The sequence below is a fragment of the Artibeus jamaicensis genome, unplaced genomic scaffold, assembly GCF_021234435.1.
Source record: "Artibeus jamaicensis isolate MK-2021 breed Jamaican fruit bat unplaced genomic scaffold, CSHL_Jam_final contig_76, whole genome shotgun sequence".
NCBI classification, from domain to species: Eukaryota; Metazoa; Chordata; class Mammalia; order Chiroptera; family Phyllostomidae; genus Artibeus; species Artibeus jamaicensis.
This window is the reverse complement of record NW_026521954.1, coordinates 23,549,008-23,570,433: the sequence shown is the minus strand read 5'-3', so window position 1 is coordinate 23,570,433 and position 21,426 is coordinate 23,549,008. Positions and strand designations below refer to the sequence as shown.

At 49.5% G+C, this 21,426-nt stretch overlaps 1 protein-coding gene across 4 annotated transcripts in view; it reads right to left on the bottom strand.

Annotated features, from left to right (window-relative positions):
• The window catches only part of CLNK (cytokine dependent hematopoietic cell linker), a 124,092-nt gene that overhangs the window by 14,411 nt on the left and 88,255 nt on the right, over positions 1-21,426 (bottom strand). For 3 of the 4 annotated variants that reach the window (XM_053672461.1, XM_053672462.1, XM_053672464.1), the window contains exons 10-15: positions 21,357-21,376; positions 20,254-20,364; positions 12,748-12,775; positions 9,163-9,181; positions 7,343-7,424; positions 3,696-3,736 (exon numbers count right to left, since the gene is read on the bottom strand). In XM_053672461.1, the coding sequence (XP_053528436.1) occupies positions 3,696-3,736; positions 7,343-7,424; positions 9,163-9,181; positions 12,748-12,775; positions 20,254-20,364; positions 21,357-21,376 (301 nt within the window). The remainder of the gene's footprint in view (positions 1-3,695; positions 3,737-7,342; positions 7,425-9,162; positions 9,182-12,747; positions 12,776-20,253; positions 20,365-21,356; positions 21,377-21,426) is intronic. The other variant, XM_053672463.1, reaches the window with a different exon arrangement.

Below are 21,426 nucleotides of genomic sequence, written 5' to 3'. Positions count from 1 at the left end.
TGAGAGAATGGAGATGTGTGAATGAAGGGAGAAGCCCTAGGAGACCTTTGCTCACCCAAGACCCCAGGCACCATGGGAGGACGATAAGGCCGTCTGGGAAAAGCAAATAGCGGGACAGTCACAAGGACTGGGGCTAGCATCCCCGCAGATAGAACCAATTTTCACATTTAGCCTTTGTACTCTGCTTCTGCCCTGTAGATGGAACTAATTACTGCATTCTGCTTCTGTATCCCGCTTTGCCATGTAGACAGGAAGACCCCTAGGCTATATAAACCCCCAAGAATCCTTTGTTCAGGGCTCAGAATTTGGAGACTGACTCCTCTGGACCCATGCACGTTAATAAACCTCGTACTCCAGAATCCCTCGGTGTCTGGTTGCTTCATTTTCCTATAACATGAACCCCGTGAATCCTAACCACAAAGAAGCTAACAGAGCTCTGGCAGTATTAAAAAAAGACTTTAAAAATTTATTGAAAATATAGTAAAGCAAGACATAGAGACCTATTACTGAAATGGCCACAGCTATCTTTCCAACGTGGATTGAAACAATAAGAACAAACTTGAGAGAGGAAAATAACCATTATCGGCATTTCCTGTTTGTTGTGTAGCACACATAATAGTCTTTGGTGATTATGAATTTTTCATTATATTGTGGCAACTGATTTATTATATTTCAACTCTTGAGTGCCTTGCTTGAATATTTAAAAAGTTCTACTTGAAAAGAGTGCTGGGAAACAGCTACGTGCACTTGTGGTCTATTCAGAGAATGAGTTAAATAAAAGAAAACAAACAGAAAAACAACTTGGCCGTGCAATTTTCCCCATGGCCTGGTTGGATCTTTGCTTAATGAATAAATAAAATTCGGAGCTTATAATGCCCTACAACTGTTTAACTGATTTTGTTCTAAAACCATGACAACTAATCTCTGGAAAACCTTCTCTACATAAAACATTGCCTTTGAGTTTTATACCCTCGTGACATGGGACATGGGTCTCTGTCCTAATACGCAGGATCCCCTACGGGGGGAATGGAGGGTCACAGAGATGAAGAGGTTGACTCAGAGTAGGTGGAGGAACATTGGGGAGGACACTGGGTAAGCGTTCAGTGAAGTCTGGGGCAGCGCAGCGCCTGACCCGGATCAGGAGCTCAGTCATTGCCACTGCAAATGTTTGCACTTTGGGGGACATGGCTCTGGCTGTTCTTTTCTAACTTATAAAAAAAGCATTTTATTTTAACCAAACATCTATATATACTTATTAGCAAATTTTCACTTACTACTACAGCAATTTAAAAAATAACCGTATAAGAAAAAAGCCATGTAGTTAATAAAACAAAAGGCAGAAAAAGAAAACATTTGGAAATGAAAACTAAAAACAAAACAGACCATCCACATCCTGAACTTACAGAGTGATGTTCCTACTGTGAAGTGGAACCAAACTCATCTGGGTCCCCTTCTGATATCTCAAAGTAACCTTTTTTCTTGTCCTGAGATTCATCTGCTTAGGCTCCTAATAGCTCAGCTTGAATTCATTTATCAGAGAATTGAGCGAAGGCTACTTATCAGGTAGTAGCTGAACTATCAAGAATAACTGAACATTTCCAAAATCTTTTCTGACTTGTAAAAAAAAAGAAAGATGAGAATGTGTACAAGGATAGAGGGGTGGATTTCACTGTTGGACGTGAAGAGGGCCGCCTCCCTCCCCGGAGGTGCTCAAAGTAAACTGGGAAGCTGCAGGGAGCTCGGAGGCCGAGGGCGCTGTGAGAGCCTGCACTGCGGGTTGTTAGCTGTGCACCTAATTTCTACCAAGTACTGTCACCCAGCCCAGAGGTGAAACTTGACCCAGTGAACGACCATGGCTCAGTGAACTGATGGAGGGGCAGGGCAGGTTAGTTTTAACTAACTGCTTAAACTAACTGCTTAAGTGCTGGTTAGTTAAAGCTGTCTCTCTTTAGTATTTTTAGGGCCCAGCCCAATCTTGGGTACGAATCGTATGCTTGGTGTGTATTTGCTGACAGAAAGAGGGGTGAATTATGTTTGAAGGCCCTGAAGGACACAACATTTCCCCCACTGTTCCTTTAAGCAACCTTGTTTCCTACCAACTGCACAGAGAAGCATGTACAAGAGCCCAGTACAAACGACCCACACCCAGCCCTGTGGGGCCCGGCAGGGCTCTGGTCTGTTCAGGCTGCCACCCACGTCACCAACTACTGTTCCATTCTTCATTTGCTCTCTATTTGTCATTTGTCAAGACTCTGTCTTTCAAGGCAGGCCTCTGCATTCCTGTGTAAGCTAAGATCCGGTTTCCTCATCCTAGAGTTGTATTCTCAAAACCCCACAGGTAAGGCCCTTCCTGGGCCTATGCGGGCCTGGACCTTCCACCTGGTGGAAACCTTATCTTCATATCCTGCATTCTGCCTCCGGGACTCCTGCCCTTGGATTCCAAGGCTTTGAGTCCCTGCAGTAAATCATTGCCTCCTTCAGCCAACTTCCCTAAGAAAAGCAACCCTGTTGGGAAACTCTTGTTAGCAGTATGTACCTCCGGAAAATGAGTTTTCCAGGTTGGTTTTCCAACTTAAGGCCCAAAGGGCAGAGGACAGAGGAGAAACAAGGACATGATGGAGGTTGGGGGGAAGGGGGTTCATTGGGCAGGGAATCCCTGGAGAAGGAAGAGGAATACAGGAAAAAATGAGAAATGTTAAAATGTGTCAGCTGTCTATTACATATCTAGCAGAGAGCTGTGAGTTAACTCCTATTTGAGTTGTGTGGAGGGGGGAGGGTGAAGTTCCAAGAAGGAACCTGATGAGGCTGACCCTCCTTTAGGGAGACAGGCAGAATGAAGACCATGGTCAGTAGAGCACTCGGCCCTTCCCCAGTATCTAGCCCTATGCCCCTTCTTACAGGGAGAGAGAGGGAGAGAGAGGGAGAGAGAGAGAGAGAGAGAGAGAGAGAAAGAGAGAGAAAGAACACAAGATTGGACCTAAACACAGAATCTCCCTGGCATTTAGGGAGAAGACAAAAGAACAGGACAGCTCAAGCTTGGGCAAAACAATGCTACTGATGTCAAAACCCATCACCTGCAGTAATCCTGTGCTGCAGCACCCCCCCCCCCACACACACACAGACAGGCAACCTTTGGATTTTTATCTTTGTGAGCAATTAGTAAGAGGGGCCGGTTTTAGTTTCTCCATTCGTCAGATTTTCTTAAGAGAAATCTATTTACACCCAATGAGTTGGCAAAAACTTAGAGTTTTGTCTAAAATGACTGTTGGAGGAGATGGGGCACCCAAAAGACCCCTGAACTGTTAGTGAGACCAGAGGATACCTGCTTTGGAAATCCACGTCCTACAAGATCCTAAGATCTATACATTTTACTCTGGGAGAATTTACACTTTGCACATGGGTAAACATGTACGTATTAGTGCATGTGAGAAGACACCAATATTATTATTCATAACATTATAATGCTCCTAAGGGAGGAGAAATGGAAACCATCTAAATGGTCTTGTTTAATCATGGGTAAAAACTTATGTTACCACAGTGGAATGCGCTCTGTCAATGGGAACAAGCCGATTGCCTGCAGACACATCAACTTGGCGACTGTGAGGCTCACAAAACTGAGTCATAGGACAGGAACAGTGCGGGGTGAGGGCTTACTTACCTGTGTGCTTTGCAATTCATGGGTAATGTGCTCTTACCTCGGTTTTGCGTACTGTGGCTGCTCGTCATGAATGAAGAGCTAAAGGAAGTGTCAGAGAGGAAGAAGTGAGTATTTCCCAGGCTGCATCTGGTTACACTCAAAGGCAAGGGCAATCAATGCCAAGGGTCTATGGTTAAGTTACATTTGTAAAGCACTTTGCATTCTCCTGGCTGAGCTGGAAGAACTCTGTAAGGCAGGAGGAGGTTGATCCCTTGTCTCCTTTCCCAAGACTGGGGAGCGTTTGACACGGAACACAGGGACCCACCCCAGCTCCTTTCATGGCATTTCACTGAGCGCTTGTCACACTTCTTTACTTTTAGAGGCCACAGATTTGGACCTGCCTTCGAGCTGCAGAGAGACTCTAGAGAATAACATGCGGCCGGGAGGGGCTTCTCTTCCATTATCACTAGTTACCAACTGAAGGAGAGGATAGAAAATAACGTATTCCTTCTTGAAATGTGAGCTGGATTAATCCACACAGTAAAATAATGTGAGTAAATTATTTTACTGTGTGGATTATTGTAAAGAAATCCATAAAGGGGAAGGGAGTATAACACATACAATAAAGGACAATAGAAAATCCAATACGCACTTCTAAGCACAATAATAATGGTGTTATCCAGACTTTACCAAGGGCTCCGCTTAGCACTTTACTTAATGGGTAGCCTTACTTAACACTTGGCTCTGATGTTCTGGTTCGCTTTGCAGTGTGGCCAGCACCATCATCATGAGAGCCAGGTGCTACTGCAGCGAAATCTGAGTACAAGGGTCCTGCTCTGCCCCAGGGGCTGGGCCAGGGACCGAAGGCTCCGGTGAGTCAGATGGAATGTGGCTCTGCTTTACCACCACGGACCTCACCCAAGAGCACGTCCGCTGTCTGCGGTCTCCCCAGAGCCTGGGATCTTGAGGTCTGCTCTGCTCTGTCCAACCAACCACTGCACCGAGCTGTAATCCTGCTCAGGCGGACTCCCCGCCCACCCCCCCTCGGTGCCCCAGACTTTGACCCTTAACACCAGGATTTTTTTACGGGAAGCCAGCATACAGTTTTGAGAAGGGTCTGGGGAAAAGAAATCTTCTATAGCGACAAGTCCCTGCCTTAATATTTTAGGAGTTTTTAGTAAGGGTTGAAGCAAAAAATAACTAGATGAAAACGAAACAAGTGGCTTTCACTTTGCCAATGTGTATTGAGAACTTCCGGGGCACGTGGGAGGTTTCCGGAAATGAAATGAGTGAGATGTGACCTCGCCCGGAAGCAGCCCCGCCTTTCCGGGGGGCAGACGCTGGCCGTTACTGCAACGTGGTTCGCGCGCCACCACAGGCGTTGGCACATCCGGCGTTCCTGCGCCTGCTGTGGTCACTTAACCCAGACACAATTGCTTTGCAACCCGGAAGCAGTCCCACTTTTCCGGCGCGCCTCCATACGCAATCTGTGCGCCACCACAGGCGAGTGCACGGCAGGGGGATCTGCGCCTGCGCAGACGGTCACTTAACCCAGACACAGTAGCTTTGCAAGGCTTCCTGGGAGACATGCTAATGACTTCTGAAAGATGAATAGGAGAGGGGTGATGAGTGAAGGCGGGCTCCTGGCAGAGGGAACAGCAGGTGCAAAGGCTCGGAAGCAGGAGAGCAGGGCTTCTTCTGCAACCAACCAGAGAGTAGTTCCTTCTGGATAGAAAGGAAGGAGGGAAAGCGTGCAGATGATTAGTGTCATTACAGTAAATGGCTGCTTAACTGTCCAGGCGAGACTGATGGTGGCTGGCCCAGCCTGGGACCTGGGTCCATGAGGAGAAGCAGGAGACTAAGACTTGTTTTGGAGACAGAATTTGGGGAGGCGGAAACGGATGGGACAGGGAGAGTGAAGGTGGGAAAGAGAAGGCGGCATTTACCAGCATTGGAAGGTTTGCAGGGGGTGGTGTTGGCTTGGGGAGGAAAGGAGAAATGAGGAGTTCAGTATCAACATTGTTCAAGATGCCTGTCATCTCTGTAAGAAGAGCTGCCCATCAGGCACGGAGCTAAGACAGTGCCCGCTGCGAAGACGGGGGTGCAGAGATCATCCCTGCATCTCAGCACAGGGCTGACGTTCAGCTCTGTCAGACGTGTGACACCGCCTCAGAGAGAAAACCAGACCCCAACGGACCCTGCGGAACACCGCCATGTACAGGCCAGCTTGGGAAAAAGTCCCAAAAGGGGGCTGAGAAAAAGCAGCCAGTTAATAGAGGAAGGAAAATCGGGAGACTTTGCTCAGTAAATTAAACAAAAGAAGCCCAACCGCACCAGACAACTGTTTGTGCGCATGCGGGCGTGGCTGCGAGCTCATTATCTTTCCACAGCGATATGGTGATTTTTGCTTTCCATTGAAAAAATTACATTATGAAAGGCTATGCTGTTGTGCTCTGGGCAAGAATTTTGTGTCAGAGTGAGACTTAAATGGGAAAAAGCCTCACAAGAATCATGAAGTCCTGATACCCACAGGCCAAGCTACTGAAGGTGTGAAGCCGGGCAGGGCAGTAAAGTGCAGGAGGGGATAACACCCCGGTGGACAGGGCGGGCCATGGCGATGAGTGCTCATGTGTCCTGGGCTCCTGCCACAGGCCTGGCTCTGCTCAGCTGCCCATGGGAGATGAGGGATGTTGCCCATTGTCTTGTGGCTGGCTAATGCTGAAGCTGGGCAGTCAGATCCCAGTAAGTCCCTCCTATCCACTACTGTGCACCACAGAGGGGTATGCTCCATGACTGTTTATTAGAGACAGATGAAAGCATCTTTACCCTGGGCAGGCAGGTATCTGGGAAAGTCAGGACTCATGGGCTGCCTTTTTAGAACCAAGTCAGGATAGACATTGCATGCTGATGCAGTGTGAACTTGGACTTGACCTCAGTGGGAAGGGCCTCATTTATTCCCTCTGGGGAGTGGATTCTGTGGCTTTATGCTGGGGTCTGATGGGTGCAGAGAAGCTTTCCCAGTGCAAAGAGAGTGGAACGGGGGAGCTGCGGGGGCAAGTGTGGCAGGCAGAGAACTAGCGGGTACAAATGTCCTGCAGTAGGTGACAGTGGCGAGTGGGAACATGGGTGAATGGCACAAACTGAGGCTGAGGCCAGTGGTCAGACTGGGGTCATGAGTGCCTCACAGCACTAATTTTGGGGGCCCTGGAAGTGGTTTGAAGGAAGCCAGCACTAATTTACAGCAGTTTGCAGCCAAGCCATAGCTTCCTCGACTTTGTAGTTGAGATGACAGTTGCTACAATAACCTGGTTAGGAAAGTATTTCATCAGATAACGGTACGTTTAGGCCCTGGCCATCTATAAAGTGAAATTCAGAAGTAACTTTAAGCTTCCATGGGGTTATCAACGGAATCTGGTTAGAAAGGCCAGCTTTTCTTCCCAGACACTCAGCATCAGTTCCATTTGGTTCGACTGAGTTAATATGTAGGTCTTGGAATCTCTCCCCCTTCCCCAGCCTCACTCAGTCAAGTACAAGGTCCAGGAAGAGTGTCACTACCAGCTTCAATAATACTGTAGTTCTAGGCTTCCTTATCACAGGCCAAAGACTTCCCTCTCATTTCTGAGGAACCTTGGTGAGTCACTACCCCGTACGACACGTGGCCCAATGCCCCCAGCTGAGACCCGGCTGGGGCTCCGGGCTCCTTACCTGGGGATGGCGTGAGGGACCTCTGGAGAGCTCTGATTTTGTGACAGGTGAGATGCTTGAGGCTTCATCTGGTGATAAGGCACTGGATAAAGAAGTCACAAAATGTGGTCAGGATGCAAAAGGAAAATGACTCGAGACCCTCAGAGGCCTGCAGGAACTGCTGTGATTCTGCCCCACAATCTCTGATGATTGGGAGCGGGTGGCAGGTAGTCAGCGGAGATGGTAACCCACGTGTTCTACACCAACCCAGGCTTCTGGGAGTGGCTTCTCCTTGATGCTATTAAAAGTGCTTTGAATATTGAAATTTCAATACTGTTATTGAGAATATTGAATCTGGAACTCATCGTTGAACTCCCCAAAATACAGAACATTACGTTGGAGGTGTTCGGTGTGGACGAGAACTGAACTGGAATTCTGTATTCAAATGGAAACTTTGTAGGAACATAAACAAAATGTTAAATCCAAGAGCAGTTCTGAGCAGCGCAGGGCACAGAAATGCCCAGAGCTGCCCCCACACCCGAATCCTCATACCCTACTGAGACAGGGCGGGAGGGCCCCTGGGAGTCCAAGGTGGACCAGCAGTTCCCGTCTGGTGTCCCAGGCACACATGTCTCAGAATTTCCCCTTTGATCTTCAAGTTCTGATAAGTTTTGCCAACCACACGCACTGGAGTTACTTAGTAATTGCATAAGCCACCGCTGCTACCACTTTTCACTTCCTTCCCATTGTGAACAGACTTCAACCTGCCATCCAGAGTTACCCCGGGCACACAGCACGACCGTGATAAGATGTCCCATAAGGCGCTCTCAGTTTCAGCTGGAGGTACTGAAGCTTCCAGCTGAAAGGAAGGAAGCTAAGGAAGCACGGAGACACCTGTGTGTGTCAGTCTGATTGTTACTCTGTGCTCTAAGGCTGAGCACCGAATGGACCCCACTGATTGAGGGGCTGTAATCACCTGACACGTGGAGTTAGCGCCTAGTCCACAAGTCACACATGGTATAAAAGTGTCTCATGTCAACAGCCACCCAGAGCATGTGCCCCTTGTGAGCTGAAGGACGTCATCCCGTTGCAACGACAATCACTGTAGCCCGGGGCAGCAACGCCTGAAGGTATCAGTGAGGGTGCTGAGCTCTGGCTTCCTTTAGGGTTTGCATATTTTGAGATTGCCAGCAGATGCCCACTCCTCTGTCAGGGGCCGAGGGAACCTGCAAACCCAGATTAGGCTTCGCCCCAGTCTAATGTCCTCAGTGTGAAGAAGAGCGCAGAGCCCTGTTGGGGCAAAAGCACTGTGCGTCGGTGGAGGCCCCTGTGGCTTGGTTGACAAGCTGCCCATGTTCACCCTTTGGGCCAAGGCTCGGGCCCTTGACTCTGGGTATCAGTCATGGTTCCAAATGAATGTGAACAGTGTTTCTAAGGTGGACAGGAAGTCATTGCCTAGTCAGCATCCTGCCAGATAGTGAGGGAGTGTGTGTGTGTACAGGTGACATCAAAGATGGGGAGACCAAGAGCTTCTCTGGGGGTGACCCCAGGGCCAGGGGGCAACCTTGTGCCTCCTTGTCAGTGGCCCATGGCTGCAGAAAGACCAGGAGCCTGGCCCCAACTTGAACCACACTGTTTGGACCAGGGGGTTCTTGAACAGCCAGGCTGTGAAGCCCTGGATCATGTCACCCCACCCCTCACCCCCCACCCCCATGCTGATACACACACATACTCATACATCCCAGGCCCTGAAACGACCGATCATTTTAACAGAGGACTAACGTGGAAACAGAACTTAACCTGACCATATTAGGACATGAAAACAAAGGTAGACAGTTTACCTTTCTCTGTTCCAAGGACCTGTATTAAATGAAAAAAAAAAAAAAAGATGTCGAATGAGTCTTGGCGATACAAAACTTCACACTATGTGATTTTAGAGCAATTGGTTAGTAGAATTGGGCAAAATTTTTGTTAGTATGCAGATTTAAAAAATCTACAAATATTATTCCAAAGACTCGGTGGAGGCCAGAGACTCCAAAGATAAGAAGCAGCATTGGCCTATATTAGACAAAAATCAGTTTTACACTCTGCGTGATGTCACAGGCAGGCACAGTCTGCTGATGGGACCGTAAATTGTTTGACTCTTCAGAGAACACTGTCACCATAGCTGTCGAGAGCCTTAGAAATACTATTATTTGTACCCCAGTAGTTCCATTGATCAGACTCTGTTTCCTAAGAAAACGACCTAAAATCCGACCCAGTTCCACGTCCGGAGATGTTCAGCACGTCGGTCGTCTGTCCAAGTGTCAGAGCCCTGGACACGATTTATGTGCCCTTCTAAGTGGGGACTGTTAATTAGTCACTCATCTATGCAGAGCGTGGAACTAGACTGTACTCTAAGTAGGCCTCAACGTTACGTAAAAAGTCCAGAATGAAAGCTGGACTCATGGCATATTCCATGTACGGTGTGTGTGTGTGTGTGTGTGTGTGTGTGTGTGTGTATAAAAGGATTTGAAGAGACATGACAAAATAGTAATAGAGATTGTGTTTAAGTGACTAAGAGCTGAGGCTATCGTTTTCTTTATATTTAAAAACTACGCATGAACATATTCCCATTATTCTTTTTAAATGTAGCCATTTATCTTCCGAAACATTTGCTTTCTCTTTCTTCCCTTAGCGGTAGTGGAATTCCCGATCATGCTTTGTACTGAAAATCTACGTGCTTCGTGGATTGCATCCCTGGGCTCTGCTCTCCTCTTGTCTCACAAGAGGCGAAGCCAAAAGCCTCACAAGAGGCGCAGTGTTAGAGCAAAGACTCCTGCAGCCTGTGTCCTGCTGCTGGGGAGGAGCTCTTGTCTGCAGCGACAATTCAGACAAGAGAGTCCTAACCTGGGGGATGGAAGATGTCCGTCTGTGGCCTGTGGGGTCCGTGAACCTTCTGAAATGAAAAACTATTTTCTTTCCTCCACAAAGGTGCACACTCCCCTCCCTCCCACCGCTGAGGGTTAGGTTTCTTACACCTTTCATCACATTTTCAAAAGGGGCTGAGGTCCACGAGAAGTCAAAGCCAGGGTCTGCAGAGGAGGCTCGGAGAGCGGGGCCGTGGACCCAGAGCCCCCATTTCCTTGTGGCTGAGCTGACCTGGGAGCCTGGTCTCCTAACTCCCATTTGCTTCACAGACAAGGAACCTTCAGCAACAAACAGCTCACAGAGGCGCACTGGCCCACAGAACAGCTCTTTTGTTTCAAAGACCCCTGCGGCCCTGGGCTCTGGAAAGGGGACACGCATTTCATCAGGAACAGCAAATCCAGGCCAATCTAGAGGCTAAGTAAAAAGGGCAATGAATCCATTCTAATGAGCGGTTTGCAAGTCTCCCATTGAGTCTTCCCCAGGACTTTGAACCTGGCAGTTCAAAGTGCTCAATCAGATGCAGCTGTGGTTCTCGGGCTTGTCAAAGGAGAGGGGTGCTGAGCTGGGAGCATTGCCTTCCTAGGAGCCCGGGGGCACAGATGTTTTATCTAATTGAGACCCAGTTACAGTTAGCTGGAGGGCCCAAGATTAAATTTAATGAGATTAGAGGGTGGGGTGAAATTTCTGTTAACTTTTTGTTGTCATTGTTAGAAAATAAACATATTCAAAGTAAACATTCAAGCTCTCCTTCTCCCTCTTCCTTTTTTTTTTTTCCATTTTAGCTCACAGGTATCTACGTTTCCTAGTGCAGTCTCAGGTTGGGAGAACCCTGGGCTTGGCTCCTGCCAGCTGTGGGGGCTCCCCCAAGTCTCTCCACCTCGCTGGGGCTTCTTTTTCTCTTAGGATTTTATGAGAATTAGATGAGACCATGCGCCTCTTCTTCATTTGAAACCCAAAAAGTGCTGTATGTATCTGAGTTGGGGTGGGTACCCATCATTTCTGGCCCCCAAGATTCTGATCCCACACATACACACAAGCATGACATTTGTCCTATGAAATAAGCTTCAGCGAGGAAGAAAGGACCCAGATGCTGGCCCCACACAAACAAGGGGGAAATATCTTGGCACAAGATGAGGCAGACAAGGTGGAAGAATGTGTTTTTCTTCCAGGCAGTGCTGTTCTTTAGATGATATCAGCGTCTAGCAAAATGTCAACCGATGTTGCAAGGAGAACGCCCTCCTGCTCTCCAAGGCCGACTTTTCACGTCCTGGTTTGTTCTCGACTGGGGCCTGTTGTCTTTTTAGACGGGCCAACAAGTTATGTAGGTCACTGTGAGTGGCAGCCATTTGCTGCTCGGGACACACAAATGCGACTCAGAGGAAGAAAGGGGTGGAGTCCCTCTGGGGTGTGGGTACCACCCCTGACTCCCTCCTTCCTGGTAGCACCTGGAAGCTCAGTCCCAGAAGAGGGCGAGTGGATGAAGTCAGGAGTAGAACCAGGGCCGGCCTCTCCTTCAGCAGCTCTTTCGTCGTTCCCCTCGACTTGATTATCTTACAGATTACAGGGAATAAATCTCTCGTTGGAGTCACACGCTGGAAATGTGACTTGATTTTAATGTTCTTCTAATGCCAATAAAGAAAGAAATAAGGACGCAAGGAAGGAAGGAAAAAAAGCTGACCCCTGCGGTCTAGATATGAGAGCATCGGCCCATATTAAGACAAGAACCAAGTCCCTCAGGAGGCTAGGGGGAGGGACGTGAGGACGCTCCTGTCGCTGTACGGAGACTTCCATCAGTCGCACTGCACTTACCACCGGCCTGTTAAGGAACCTCCTCTTCGGGGACTTATGGACGCAAACATCCAAGGGGACCCCATGACAGCTCCATCTTTGCTGACTGTCGCACTGTTTATTGAGCCTCTACAGCCCCCCTGGTCGTTTACCTGCTTACTTTGACTTTACCACAGCTTTGCTAAGTTGGGTGCACTGATCTCTCTTTTATGGACAGGAAAACAGAAATAGGGTTGGGGGCGGTGGAGTGGGGGTGGGGACATTTGCCCAAGGTCACAGAAGGCGGCAGAACAGGTTTCAAGCCCAAGTCTGTGTGACTGTGTCTTGTGCATCTTCCACTTGTAGCCCTTTCTTGTGAAGGACACACGGCAACGTGTAATACAGTTTCCAACATCTTATTTCTGTGATGCAGAGCCCGGAGGCCATGGGTGGAGACCCTAAGGCTTCCACGGGAACTAGGCCTGTTCCTCTCGTCACTGTCCCCTAAACTCTGAATGTGGTGGCGAGTAGGATCTTGTTTTAAAAGCTGGATCTTAACTTGTTTTGTTTTAGTTTTCCCACCTTTAAAACAGGGAGAGTAATAGCTGTTATCCCTGTTTTAAACACACAGCATGGCTGTTACGCTGACTAAATGTAGTAGAACATTTAAAGCCAATGGTATCTTGCCCGTTGCAGACACTTAATGCACAAAAATCCCCCTTTTTTCCGAGGACAATGTTGCTACTTACCTCACTTAAGTTCTTTAAGCTTATCTGTCTGCAGGGAAAAGAAACACAGTGTCACATAAAGAGCAGTTCATAACCATCAAAATAAAATCATTCTGAGCCCTTACAAACCTCTGATTACATTTTATTGCCAGAGCAGCCGCCCACCGTCCAGTGCGATCTTTATCACTGTTGTGTAGAACTAAAGTCAGGTTATTTTTCTCGTAATTTTCTAAGCAAAAGAAGCAGTGACGAGCCAATAGGAAAGGTGGTGGCAGAAAGGGCATGAATGAACTGGCTTCTTGTTTTAGGAGAATTTCGGTAACGTGACCATTCCCCCCGACACTTGGTTTTCTGTGCCAGGTTTCATTCACACTGTCAGACCTGCTATTGCCTTGATTCTAAAGCTCTTAGTTTTTGGCTCTGAGGACGTGTAAAGGGTTTTAAACATGAAATTGTCAGGGATGGTGGGACCCCAGGAAGCAAGTGTGAGAGAGAGGGTGCTGGTAACAAATGGAGCCTGGAGATGGGAAAACCATGAAACTGAACGGGAGGGGAACGGTCCAGTCCGGGGTCTGCTAATGGGGACATTGGACCAGTCTCAGAAGAAACTCCGAGCCTTCCGTTGGTGTCGACAAGTCAATGACCAGTCCTCACCCTCATTTTTCTCATCTGCAAAATGGCTGTGAGGGTGTCCGTCTGCAGAGGGTCACTGCGAGCCTTGGTGGAGATAAAAACGGACGTGTTGGACCCTCAGAGGGCTCTGTGACCAGGACGTGCTCCACGTCAGCAAAGGAGGCTCGGCTGGGAACGGAGGTGGGTGCACTTGGTTCACCCTGGTCTGTGGGTGGAAAGGCTGGGCCTGAGGAAGCCCCAGGGGGCTGAGGCTGAGACACCCCCTCAGTGGAGGGTGTTGGCCTGTGTTCTAAAGTTTGTCTGTAGCAGATGAGATAATCTCAGAAGTGCCCCGCACTCCGAGGCCCTGTCCTGGTCTCTGACCTCAAAGCGTCCATTCTGGGGCCCCACAGTTTTTAACCTGGTTCATCAGCTCCTGGAAGAGAGTTACAGCAACACCCCACCTCTCCCTTTTAATGGGGCCGATGAGAAGACAAAATAAATAGGATTAGAAGTCATAAAGTAGAACAAATACCCAACGTACGGATTGCTTTTGAGTTAAACAGGCTAATCTCTGACAGCTCAGCCATGTGGCTTCAAGTTCAAGTGTATAATTGCTTTTAGTTGTGTGATTTGAAGTTTCAAGAGTCAACCTACATTTGACTCCATCTGTGAAATGTCTGAGCAGTTTATGAGAACTTGAATTTTTTATATTTATACATGGACTGTATTAGATTTATAAAAATTAATTGTTAAAGTTTGCTCGTCAGGGTTTCAACCTGCCGGCACAGCAGCAGAAGTACTTAAGGAGATTTCGCTCCCTTTGTTTGTCAATGAGTCTTATTCCTTAAGATTCCTTAAACTCTCTAAGGCTTCCAGCAGGGTGTTGGTTCCTGGGTTTAAGTAAAAATCACTGGATTTACACACAGAGCAACCACTTGATAGATGGAGTTGGAGGCTTCAGGAAAGCGAGGCTTTGGAACCGGTTACTTTAAATATTGGATTGTTAAGCGAAAACCCCAGTAATTGCAAGAGATCCCTGCAGTGACCAACAGCCGTCCCTGGACATCGAAGTGCCCGAGTTGACCAGACTCCCAAGTTGGTTGCTCCCCACCTGGTTAGAACAAAGGCGCCTGGCTTCGGGGGCTGGGCTCTCTCTTAAAGTAGATTCATGAGACAGAGCCACAGTCTCAGAGGGAGGAGCAAGGTCTGCTCTCTCCCCCACAGTGCCGCCTGGCCTCTCCGGAGCATCTTTCACTCCTGTTTGCCACATTTTGCGGCTGGAGACAGCTAATAAAATGTGGTCATCAACTGTGTGGAATAAGCTTTGCCACATTCTTCCCATGTGTAGCGGGCGCTCAGAGTGTCCCGGAGGACAGTACTTCTTACTAGCCATTAGTAGTAGAAACATACAAACAGCCGTTAGGCATCTGCAGTTCCTGAGACTGGGTAATAAATAAATGTCAGGGAATGGCTGGGTTAAAATTCCTAGCCAAATAAGGTAACTGACCAAGGCCCGCGGATGAGACCCCCAGCTCCCAACCACCAATTAGAGACTTTCGTTTTTTTAACTTAGCAACCTGGCTAATAGCTAACTGCCACATCTGCTTCTGTAACCCCGCATTCGCTTGCTCTGCCCTATAAGAACCCCGTAGTCTGTGAGCCACGCGCGACTTCATCTGTAGCTTTAAGGCTAATGTGACTCAGTTCACATCTGGGGAAGTTCGCCCCTGCGCAGGTAAAGCTTGGCCACCAAATTTATAATTAGACTATTATTTTGTAATCAATAAAATTAGAGATCTTTGAAACCTATCTTCGTCTCCGAGAGCGTGCATTGACTCATCTGTTGCCTACAACACTTCTTACTATAAAAATAGCCTTTCTCGAACCTCCCTTAGTTTTCGGTTCTGTTTTAGATTGATTAGGTCCGGATCCGCGCTCTGCTGTCCATGAGCTGCGTCACCCTGGCCAAGCAAAACCTCCTCTCTGAGGCCTCGTTTTCCCCTCTGTGAAATGGGTGAATCCAGACGGTACAAAGAAAGTTGATTAACATTCTCACGAAGAGTACGTATGGGAGTCACTTGAAATAAAAGACCACCTGATATCTGCAGAATGCTGTTAACAGTCAAACTTCTTTTTGAATTAAACTTTTTCTGCCGAGATAAGCGTAGGTCTCAGGCTGTTGCAAGAAATGGCAGATCAGAGAGACGCCGAGTGTCCTTCCCTGGTGACATTGTGCAAAACTCTCATAACAATAAAGTTCACACTCTAAAACCAGTGCATTGGTCCCATTCGTAAATAAAAATGTGCTTATCTTCATAATCTATAGATTCTCTCTTTTAAAGGCCCATGGTTTCCTGAAATCTATATTCATTTTTTTCACTTCTCAAATCATCAAAAGGTACTTTTTTTTTTGGCCACTGAAATTGCTGTGACTGACACGTGCCCGTGTGGCTGGTTGAAAAGGGAAGCCCATGGTTGGGCAAGGGGGTGTTTTGCTTGTTAAAATCAGGTACTTCATCGAAATTATCCTGTAGCAGAACCTGCGCTGTGGGCCACTGAGTCTGTGGAAGCAGAAAGGAGGCACCGTGGCTCTGTGACGTCTGCGCCTTTCTTGTGTCCGTCTCGGTAAGCTGGGGACTGGGACGCAGTTGACGCACCCCAAAGACTCTGAAGTCAGCCCGAGAGCTCGGCAAATGCCCTTTACTCTGCGATTGTCAGGATGGTTCAGTTTGGTGCACGTGCCGTGGTCTTGAAATGACAATGGAGACTAGTTAGACGGTCACTCCCTTTCTCATCATGTCCGGGACAGTCTCGTGTGACAGTTCATGCAGCCCACACCCTCCCACACAGGGACGTCCCTGTGAGCAGAGAGAAAACTCCCCAGGCTCAGTTTTGGTCTGAAATTGTCTGTGTGGCTGTTAACTAATGGCAATATGTTTCCTTTTTACATTAATTTACTTCAGTAAAAAAAAAAAAAGGAGCTGAGCAAAAAGCATTAAGTACATGGATATTGTACAAGTGGTGACAATGGGCTGCAATGGTGGAGAACGTGTAGCTGACCATCCCCCCACTTCAAAGTTCGCTTCTAGTTTCAAGTCTTCAGGGAATGATTTCAATGGCATTTCCTTATCTGAAGGGCTTCCCTGCAGCAATTGTTCTGGGAACCCGCCACTCAGCTTTGCAGGAGAGAATGGCGAGCAGAACACAATAGCTGGAGCCCCGCCGACATCCCTGGGAGGAGAGCCCATTGTGGAGGCCCCAGCTGCCCACTGCCGGCCTCTGACTGGGGGATTGCCAGACGTAAATCACAGCCTCCTGTTCTGGGGGACAGGGAGGGGCGGGGCAAGTCACCTCTGGGGCCTGGAGCCGCTGTTAGGAAGGAGCCGGGCTCTTCCTCCCGCTTTGGTGGAAGTAGCTCCATCGCCTGTGTCCCTTCTGTTCAGAGAAAGTGAACCCGGCAGCCACCTCCTGGGGACCAGAATCCCCAGTGATGGCTACCTGATGACCCACAGGAGGCCCAGCCCTTTCTTGTGTGTGGTGTCATTCCCAGGGTCCCTCACAGGGCCCCTCACATTTTTGCCTGCTCACTAGTCACAGACCAGCCCTGGCACTTTACCTGGTCACCTGGCTTCTCCGAGTCTGGCTGAGCCCGAGTGTGTGCGAGCACAGTGGGTAGAGGAGAGATGTTTGACCAGGCACCTACTGTGTGCCCCCCATGGGGCCAGGCCCTTTGCCCTTCAGATCCTTAGAGAACCGTGCTTTTCCAGCCACTGGGAGGGTTCCATGAGACGAAATGTCATTGCCCTCTGGGGGCATCTGCGACGGAGAGACCTGGCCCCATTGCTACCACGCCTGAAACGGAGTGAACCCGTGCCAGCTAGAACGGCAGAAACACTCGTGATGCCAGATGCAAGCCTCTAATGATTCTGACGCCACCAGTGGGCTGCCCCGCCAACGGTGAGACCAGACAGGAGTGGGGCTCGCTCGGCGGAGTTCAAGGGAGTGCTCTGGCAGACACTAGAAGTTGGGGTGCAGGCAGGAGTGTCCCAAGGGGCCTGCTTGACTCTGGCTGCCCATCAGGTTCACCTGAGGGAGGTTTAAAAAAACAGGGACACCTGGGTCTCATCTCTGGGAGCAATTAAAGCTGATACTGGGGAATAGTACTTTTCAAAAGGCTTTCCTGATCAATTTAATGTGAAGCCAGGATGAGAAATTTTGCACTAGAATATCTAGGCTCTGGCCCTGGTTGGTGTGGCTCAGTGGATTGAGCACCAACCTGTAGACTAGAGGGTCGCTGGTTCAATTCCCAGTTGGGACACATGCCTGGGTTATGGGCCAGTTCCCCAGTAGGGGGCGCTTGAGAGGCAACCACACACTGATGTTTCTCTCTCTCCCTTCTCCTTTCTAAAAATGAGTAAGTAAAATTAAAAAATAAATCTAGGCTGTGTTTTCAGGAAAATAGGATTCTGGGGGCCTAATTCTGTTGGGGACGGCAGGAGATGCTGTTTAAGTGTTTTTCTTCTTCCCTGTGTGCTACAGACACTGTCCTCCACACTTCAGAAAAATCACGTCCCTCTCCACCACATTCTGTCACGTGGGGTGGCTATTTTCTTTGTACAGTTAGGGGAAGCAGTTCTCAGAGCCGTTTCAGAGCTTCCTGAAATCTTCCCGCGGGAAGGGGCTGGACCGGGATCCGGACCGGGATCCAGACCGGCACCCTCTGGGTCCCAATGCCTGGTGTGTCCCCAGCAGGGAAACCCCTCACCCCAAAGAAGGTACTAATTTTGCCATGTATAACGCGCAACTTTTTTTTTAGCCCAAGCGTTCGGGGGGCAAGACCTTTCATTTAAATTTTTTAATTCAATTTTTAACTTACATATAAAGCTGATTATCGTATTCCAGGGTGTTATTTTGCATACAGACATCATTACTGCTTTCTAGAGTTACATTTTTAATGCATAAGCATAAATAAAAAAATAAAAAAAATTTATACAAGTATGGAATTAGTACTGCCCTTGTATAATGCACATCCTTATTTTCCCTCAATAATTTGGGCAAAAACATGTGCATTATACATGACAAAACATGGTACCACCCTCTCTCTCTTCTCCACACTAACCAAGCTCATCGCCTTTGGGGTTTTATTCCTCCCATCTCTGTCTCCCCGCCTCTCTGGGTTCCAGCTGGGCCATCTTAGCCTACTTGCTTGGGAGAGTTAGGGGCGCTACATCTCACATTTCCGATTGGGATGACACACTTCACGGATTTGAGGCCTCCTGTTGCTGCTGCCTCCTGGTCTGTCTCTGAGAACAGAAACCAAACGGAGCCCAGCTGACGACTCCTCGTCTGCCTCAGGCCCTTTGGAAGCGGCAGAAGGAAATACATGTCTATGAGCTGCGTGCTCTGTGCAGGGCAGGGAACATGCACCGGGCTGAGCGGGCCCTCGTGCGGGCTGGGAGAGATGGGCGTGGAGCCAAGCACATACCGTGAGAAGGCAGAGGCACCCGGACAAAAGGGCGCACGGTGACGGCAGTGCACTCAGCGGTGGCTCTAAACACGTGCGTTAAGGGCCTGTCAGGAATCGCTTTGTTGGCACGTGAGCCCAGGAGGCAGGTGGTGGTGGCGACAGCGGCGTCCCCACCTCCCTGGGGAGCAAAGCCTTGGCCTGGAGAAGGGTAGGCCTCTGCCCGAAGGTGGAGTTTCTCAGCCTCGTACTATGAGCCTCGCCAGTGGCATTAGGCCTTGCTGTGGGGCCCACCCGTGTGCGGTGGGAGGCCCAGCAGCATCCCTGGCCTTCTGCCCACTGGGTGCCCAAAGCACCCACGTTGTCACAACCGGAATGTCCCGTCCCCAGACACTGCTAACTCCTTTGGAGATAGTCGCTCTAGTAGAAGTCCCCCAGTCTGCCAGCTGGTAGGCAGGGGAACCTAAACTTTGGCCCGGGGGGTCACTCTTCCCCCTGCCCACACCCTGGGCCCACGGAGCAGGGCACGGAGCCGGCAGGAAACGGCCCCGGGGGAGGGACGCGCCTTGTGGCCTGGAAGAGGTTCGTCTGTGTGAAGCTGTGAAGGATGAACAGGTGAAGAGACCCTCCACAAAATTAAGAGGAGAGATGACATTTTAGGGGCTTTAACAGCCCCCATCAGAACCAGTGATAAGTGGGTTTTCCATGGAAGCTCCAAGTGGGCCTGATATTCTGAATGACTGTGCCCCTGAGAAATGCCCACTCATGAATGACGCCCGGCGCCCCAACCTGCTGGTTCTGGCCGGCAGCAAGGAAGCATCACTCGCTCTGGGCAGGAACACGAGGGAAACGCTAATCTCTGCTCCAACTCCTAGAATAAGGGAATTTTGGACATTCGAGCTATTTGGGGGAAAAATATGCCCATTCCGGTTTGCCACGTTTTGTGGTTGGAGATGGCTGCCAAGTGCCCCGAACGCTGGCAGGTGAGCGTCCCTCATCAGCACCTAACACCGTAGGGCTGGTTTGGTGATGCTTGTTAGTCACCGAGGTAAGGATGCTTTTGACAAACGGTTTTCACATGCGGTTGTATTCGTCCAGCCTGGGTGATGGGGAGCGGGGACCGATACTGGCCCCTGAGTAGCCCGAACCACCTTTTGTTTTTACATAAAAGGTTCCAATGCTGCTCTGCTATTTAACATTTTCTCTAATAACTAATTCAGGTCTCAAGTGAGCCATTCTTTCAACAACTCATATCATTACCCCCTCCCCCCCCAAAAAAAATAAAGCTGTGTTTTCTGTTAAAGAATGAAACTGCAAGTTTCTAAGCTCTCCCCCACCGCCACCCTGTTAAGGAGTCTGTTGTGAGCAGTGACTCTTGGTTGGGTGGTCCTGGTCACCCTCCCCGGCCCACCCGTCTCCCTGGCCACCCCCCATGGCCCATCTCTCACCTGGGCCCTCTCTGGACTTCGGGGAAGGTGTGCCTCTGAGGCAGGGGCGACCTGCCGCTCTCGGGCTCGGGTGGCAGGGGCTGGTACTTCTTCGGAGGGAGCACGGGCAGCCTGCGTGGAGGGTCAAGGGGGGAGCTGAGACGCTGTGTTGCACGGGCGGCCCCTCGGACAGCCCGGCCCTCAGAGGCCCTGGCGTCGGGCGGGAGTGTCAGTTTCTGGGCGTCCAGACTCCATAGCTCGGCCTGACTCAGACGGGTGCGGGCACGAGGGCAGTCCCAACTCTGCCTTCCTGCCCCCCTGCTCTTTGGTTTGGTTCTGTTTTCTGATGGAATGTTCTACAAGGTGTCTTAGGTTCTTCAGGCCACCACCGGCTCAAGCGGTAGGAGGCCCAGGGACATAGTACCATGGTAGCCTCCCCTTTACCACAGACTGGAGGATCTGAGTTGTTGAAACTCCCCAGAGAAGTGGGGAGATGTTTGACAGTTGATGACCGCCTCACCCACTCCTTCCTCAGTCGCTCATTGTCAAGTGTATAGGGCACTGTCGGCAGGGGCTGGGATTGCAGGGAGGAAGAAGGCTCGGTTGCTGGCCCGGACACTTCCCTCTAGGAGGGCAGAGAGCAGAGTGATGAGCAGATTCCCGGCCAGGGTAACGATCCAGGCGCCCACTGGGCCCAGGGGGAACAAATGTGGCTGCCCCTCAAAGCCGAAGAGACCGTCTGTCTCTCTCGCCTCCATATCTGTGTGCGAAAGTGATACTATCTGTGCTGGTTTGACTGTGTGCTGATATGGCCTGAGTCCCTTGAAGGCATTTCCCAGGTCCAGTCCCATTGGGCGGGTTTCTGGACCAGGAGAAGGGGGGGAGCACAGGAAGGGATGGGGAGCAGCGGTGGGGGAAGGGCCCGCTGAGCAGACGGCCGTGAGTGAAGGAGCGAGTACGTGGTGAGTGAAGGCTTGTTTCATCCTGGTTGTTGGCCAACTCATGTTAATTTTTCCATGTCAAACTTCTGTGTTTCCCCTTTTTAAATTCTGGAGCTTTTCAAGTTCTGGAAGTTATAATTTAGTGTATAGCAGAAAAAAACCCCACTGTTTTCAGTGTCTTACCGAGGAGGTGGTGGAGGGATCTGCAAAAAGAAAGAGAGTCAGAAATTAAACTTACTGTTAAATTTGCTGA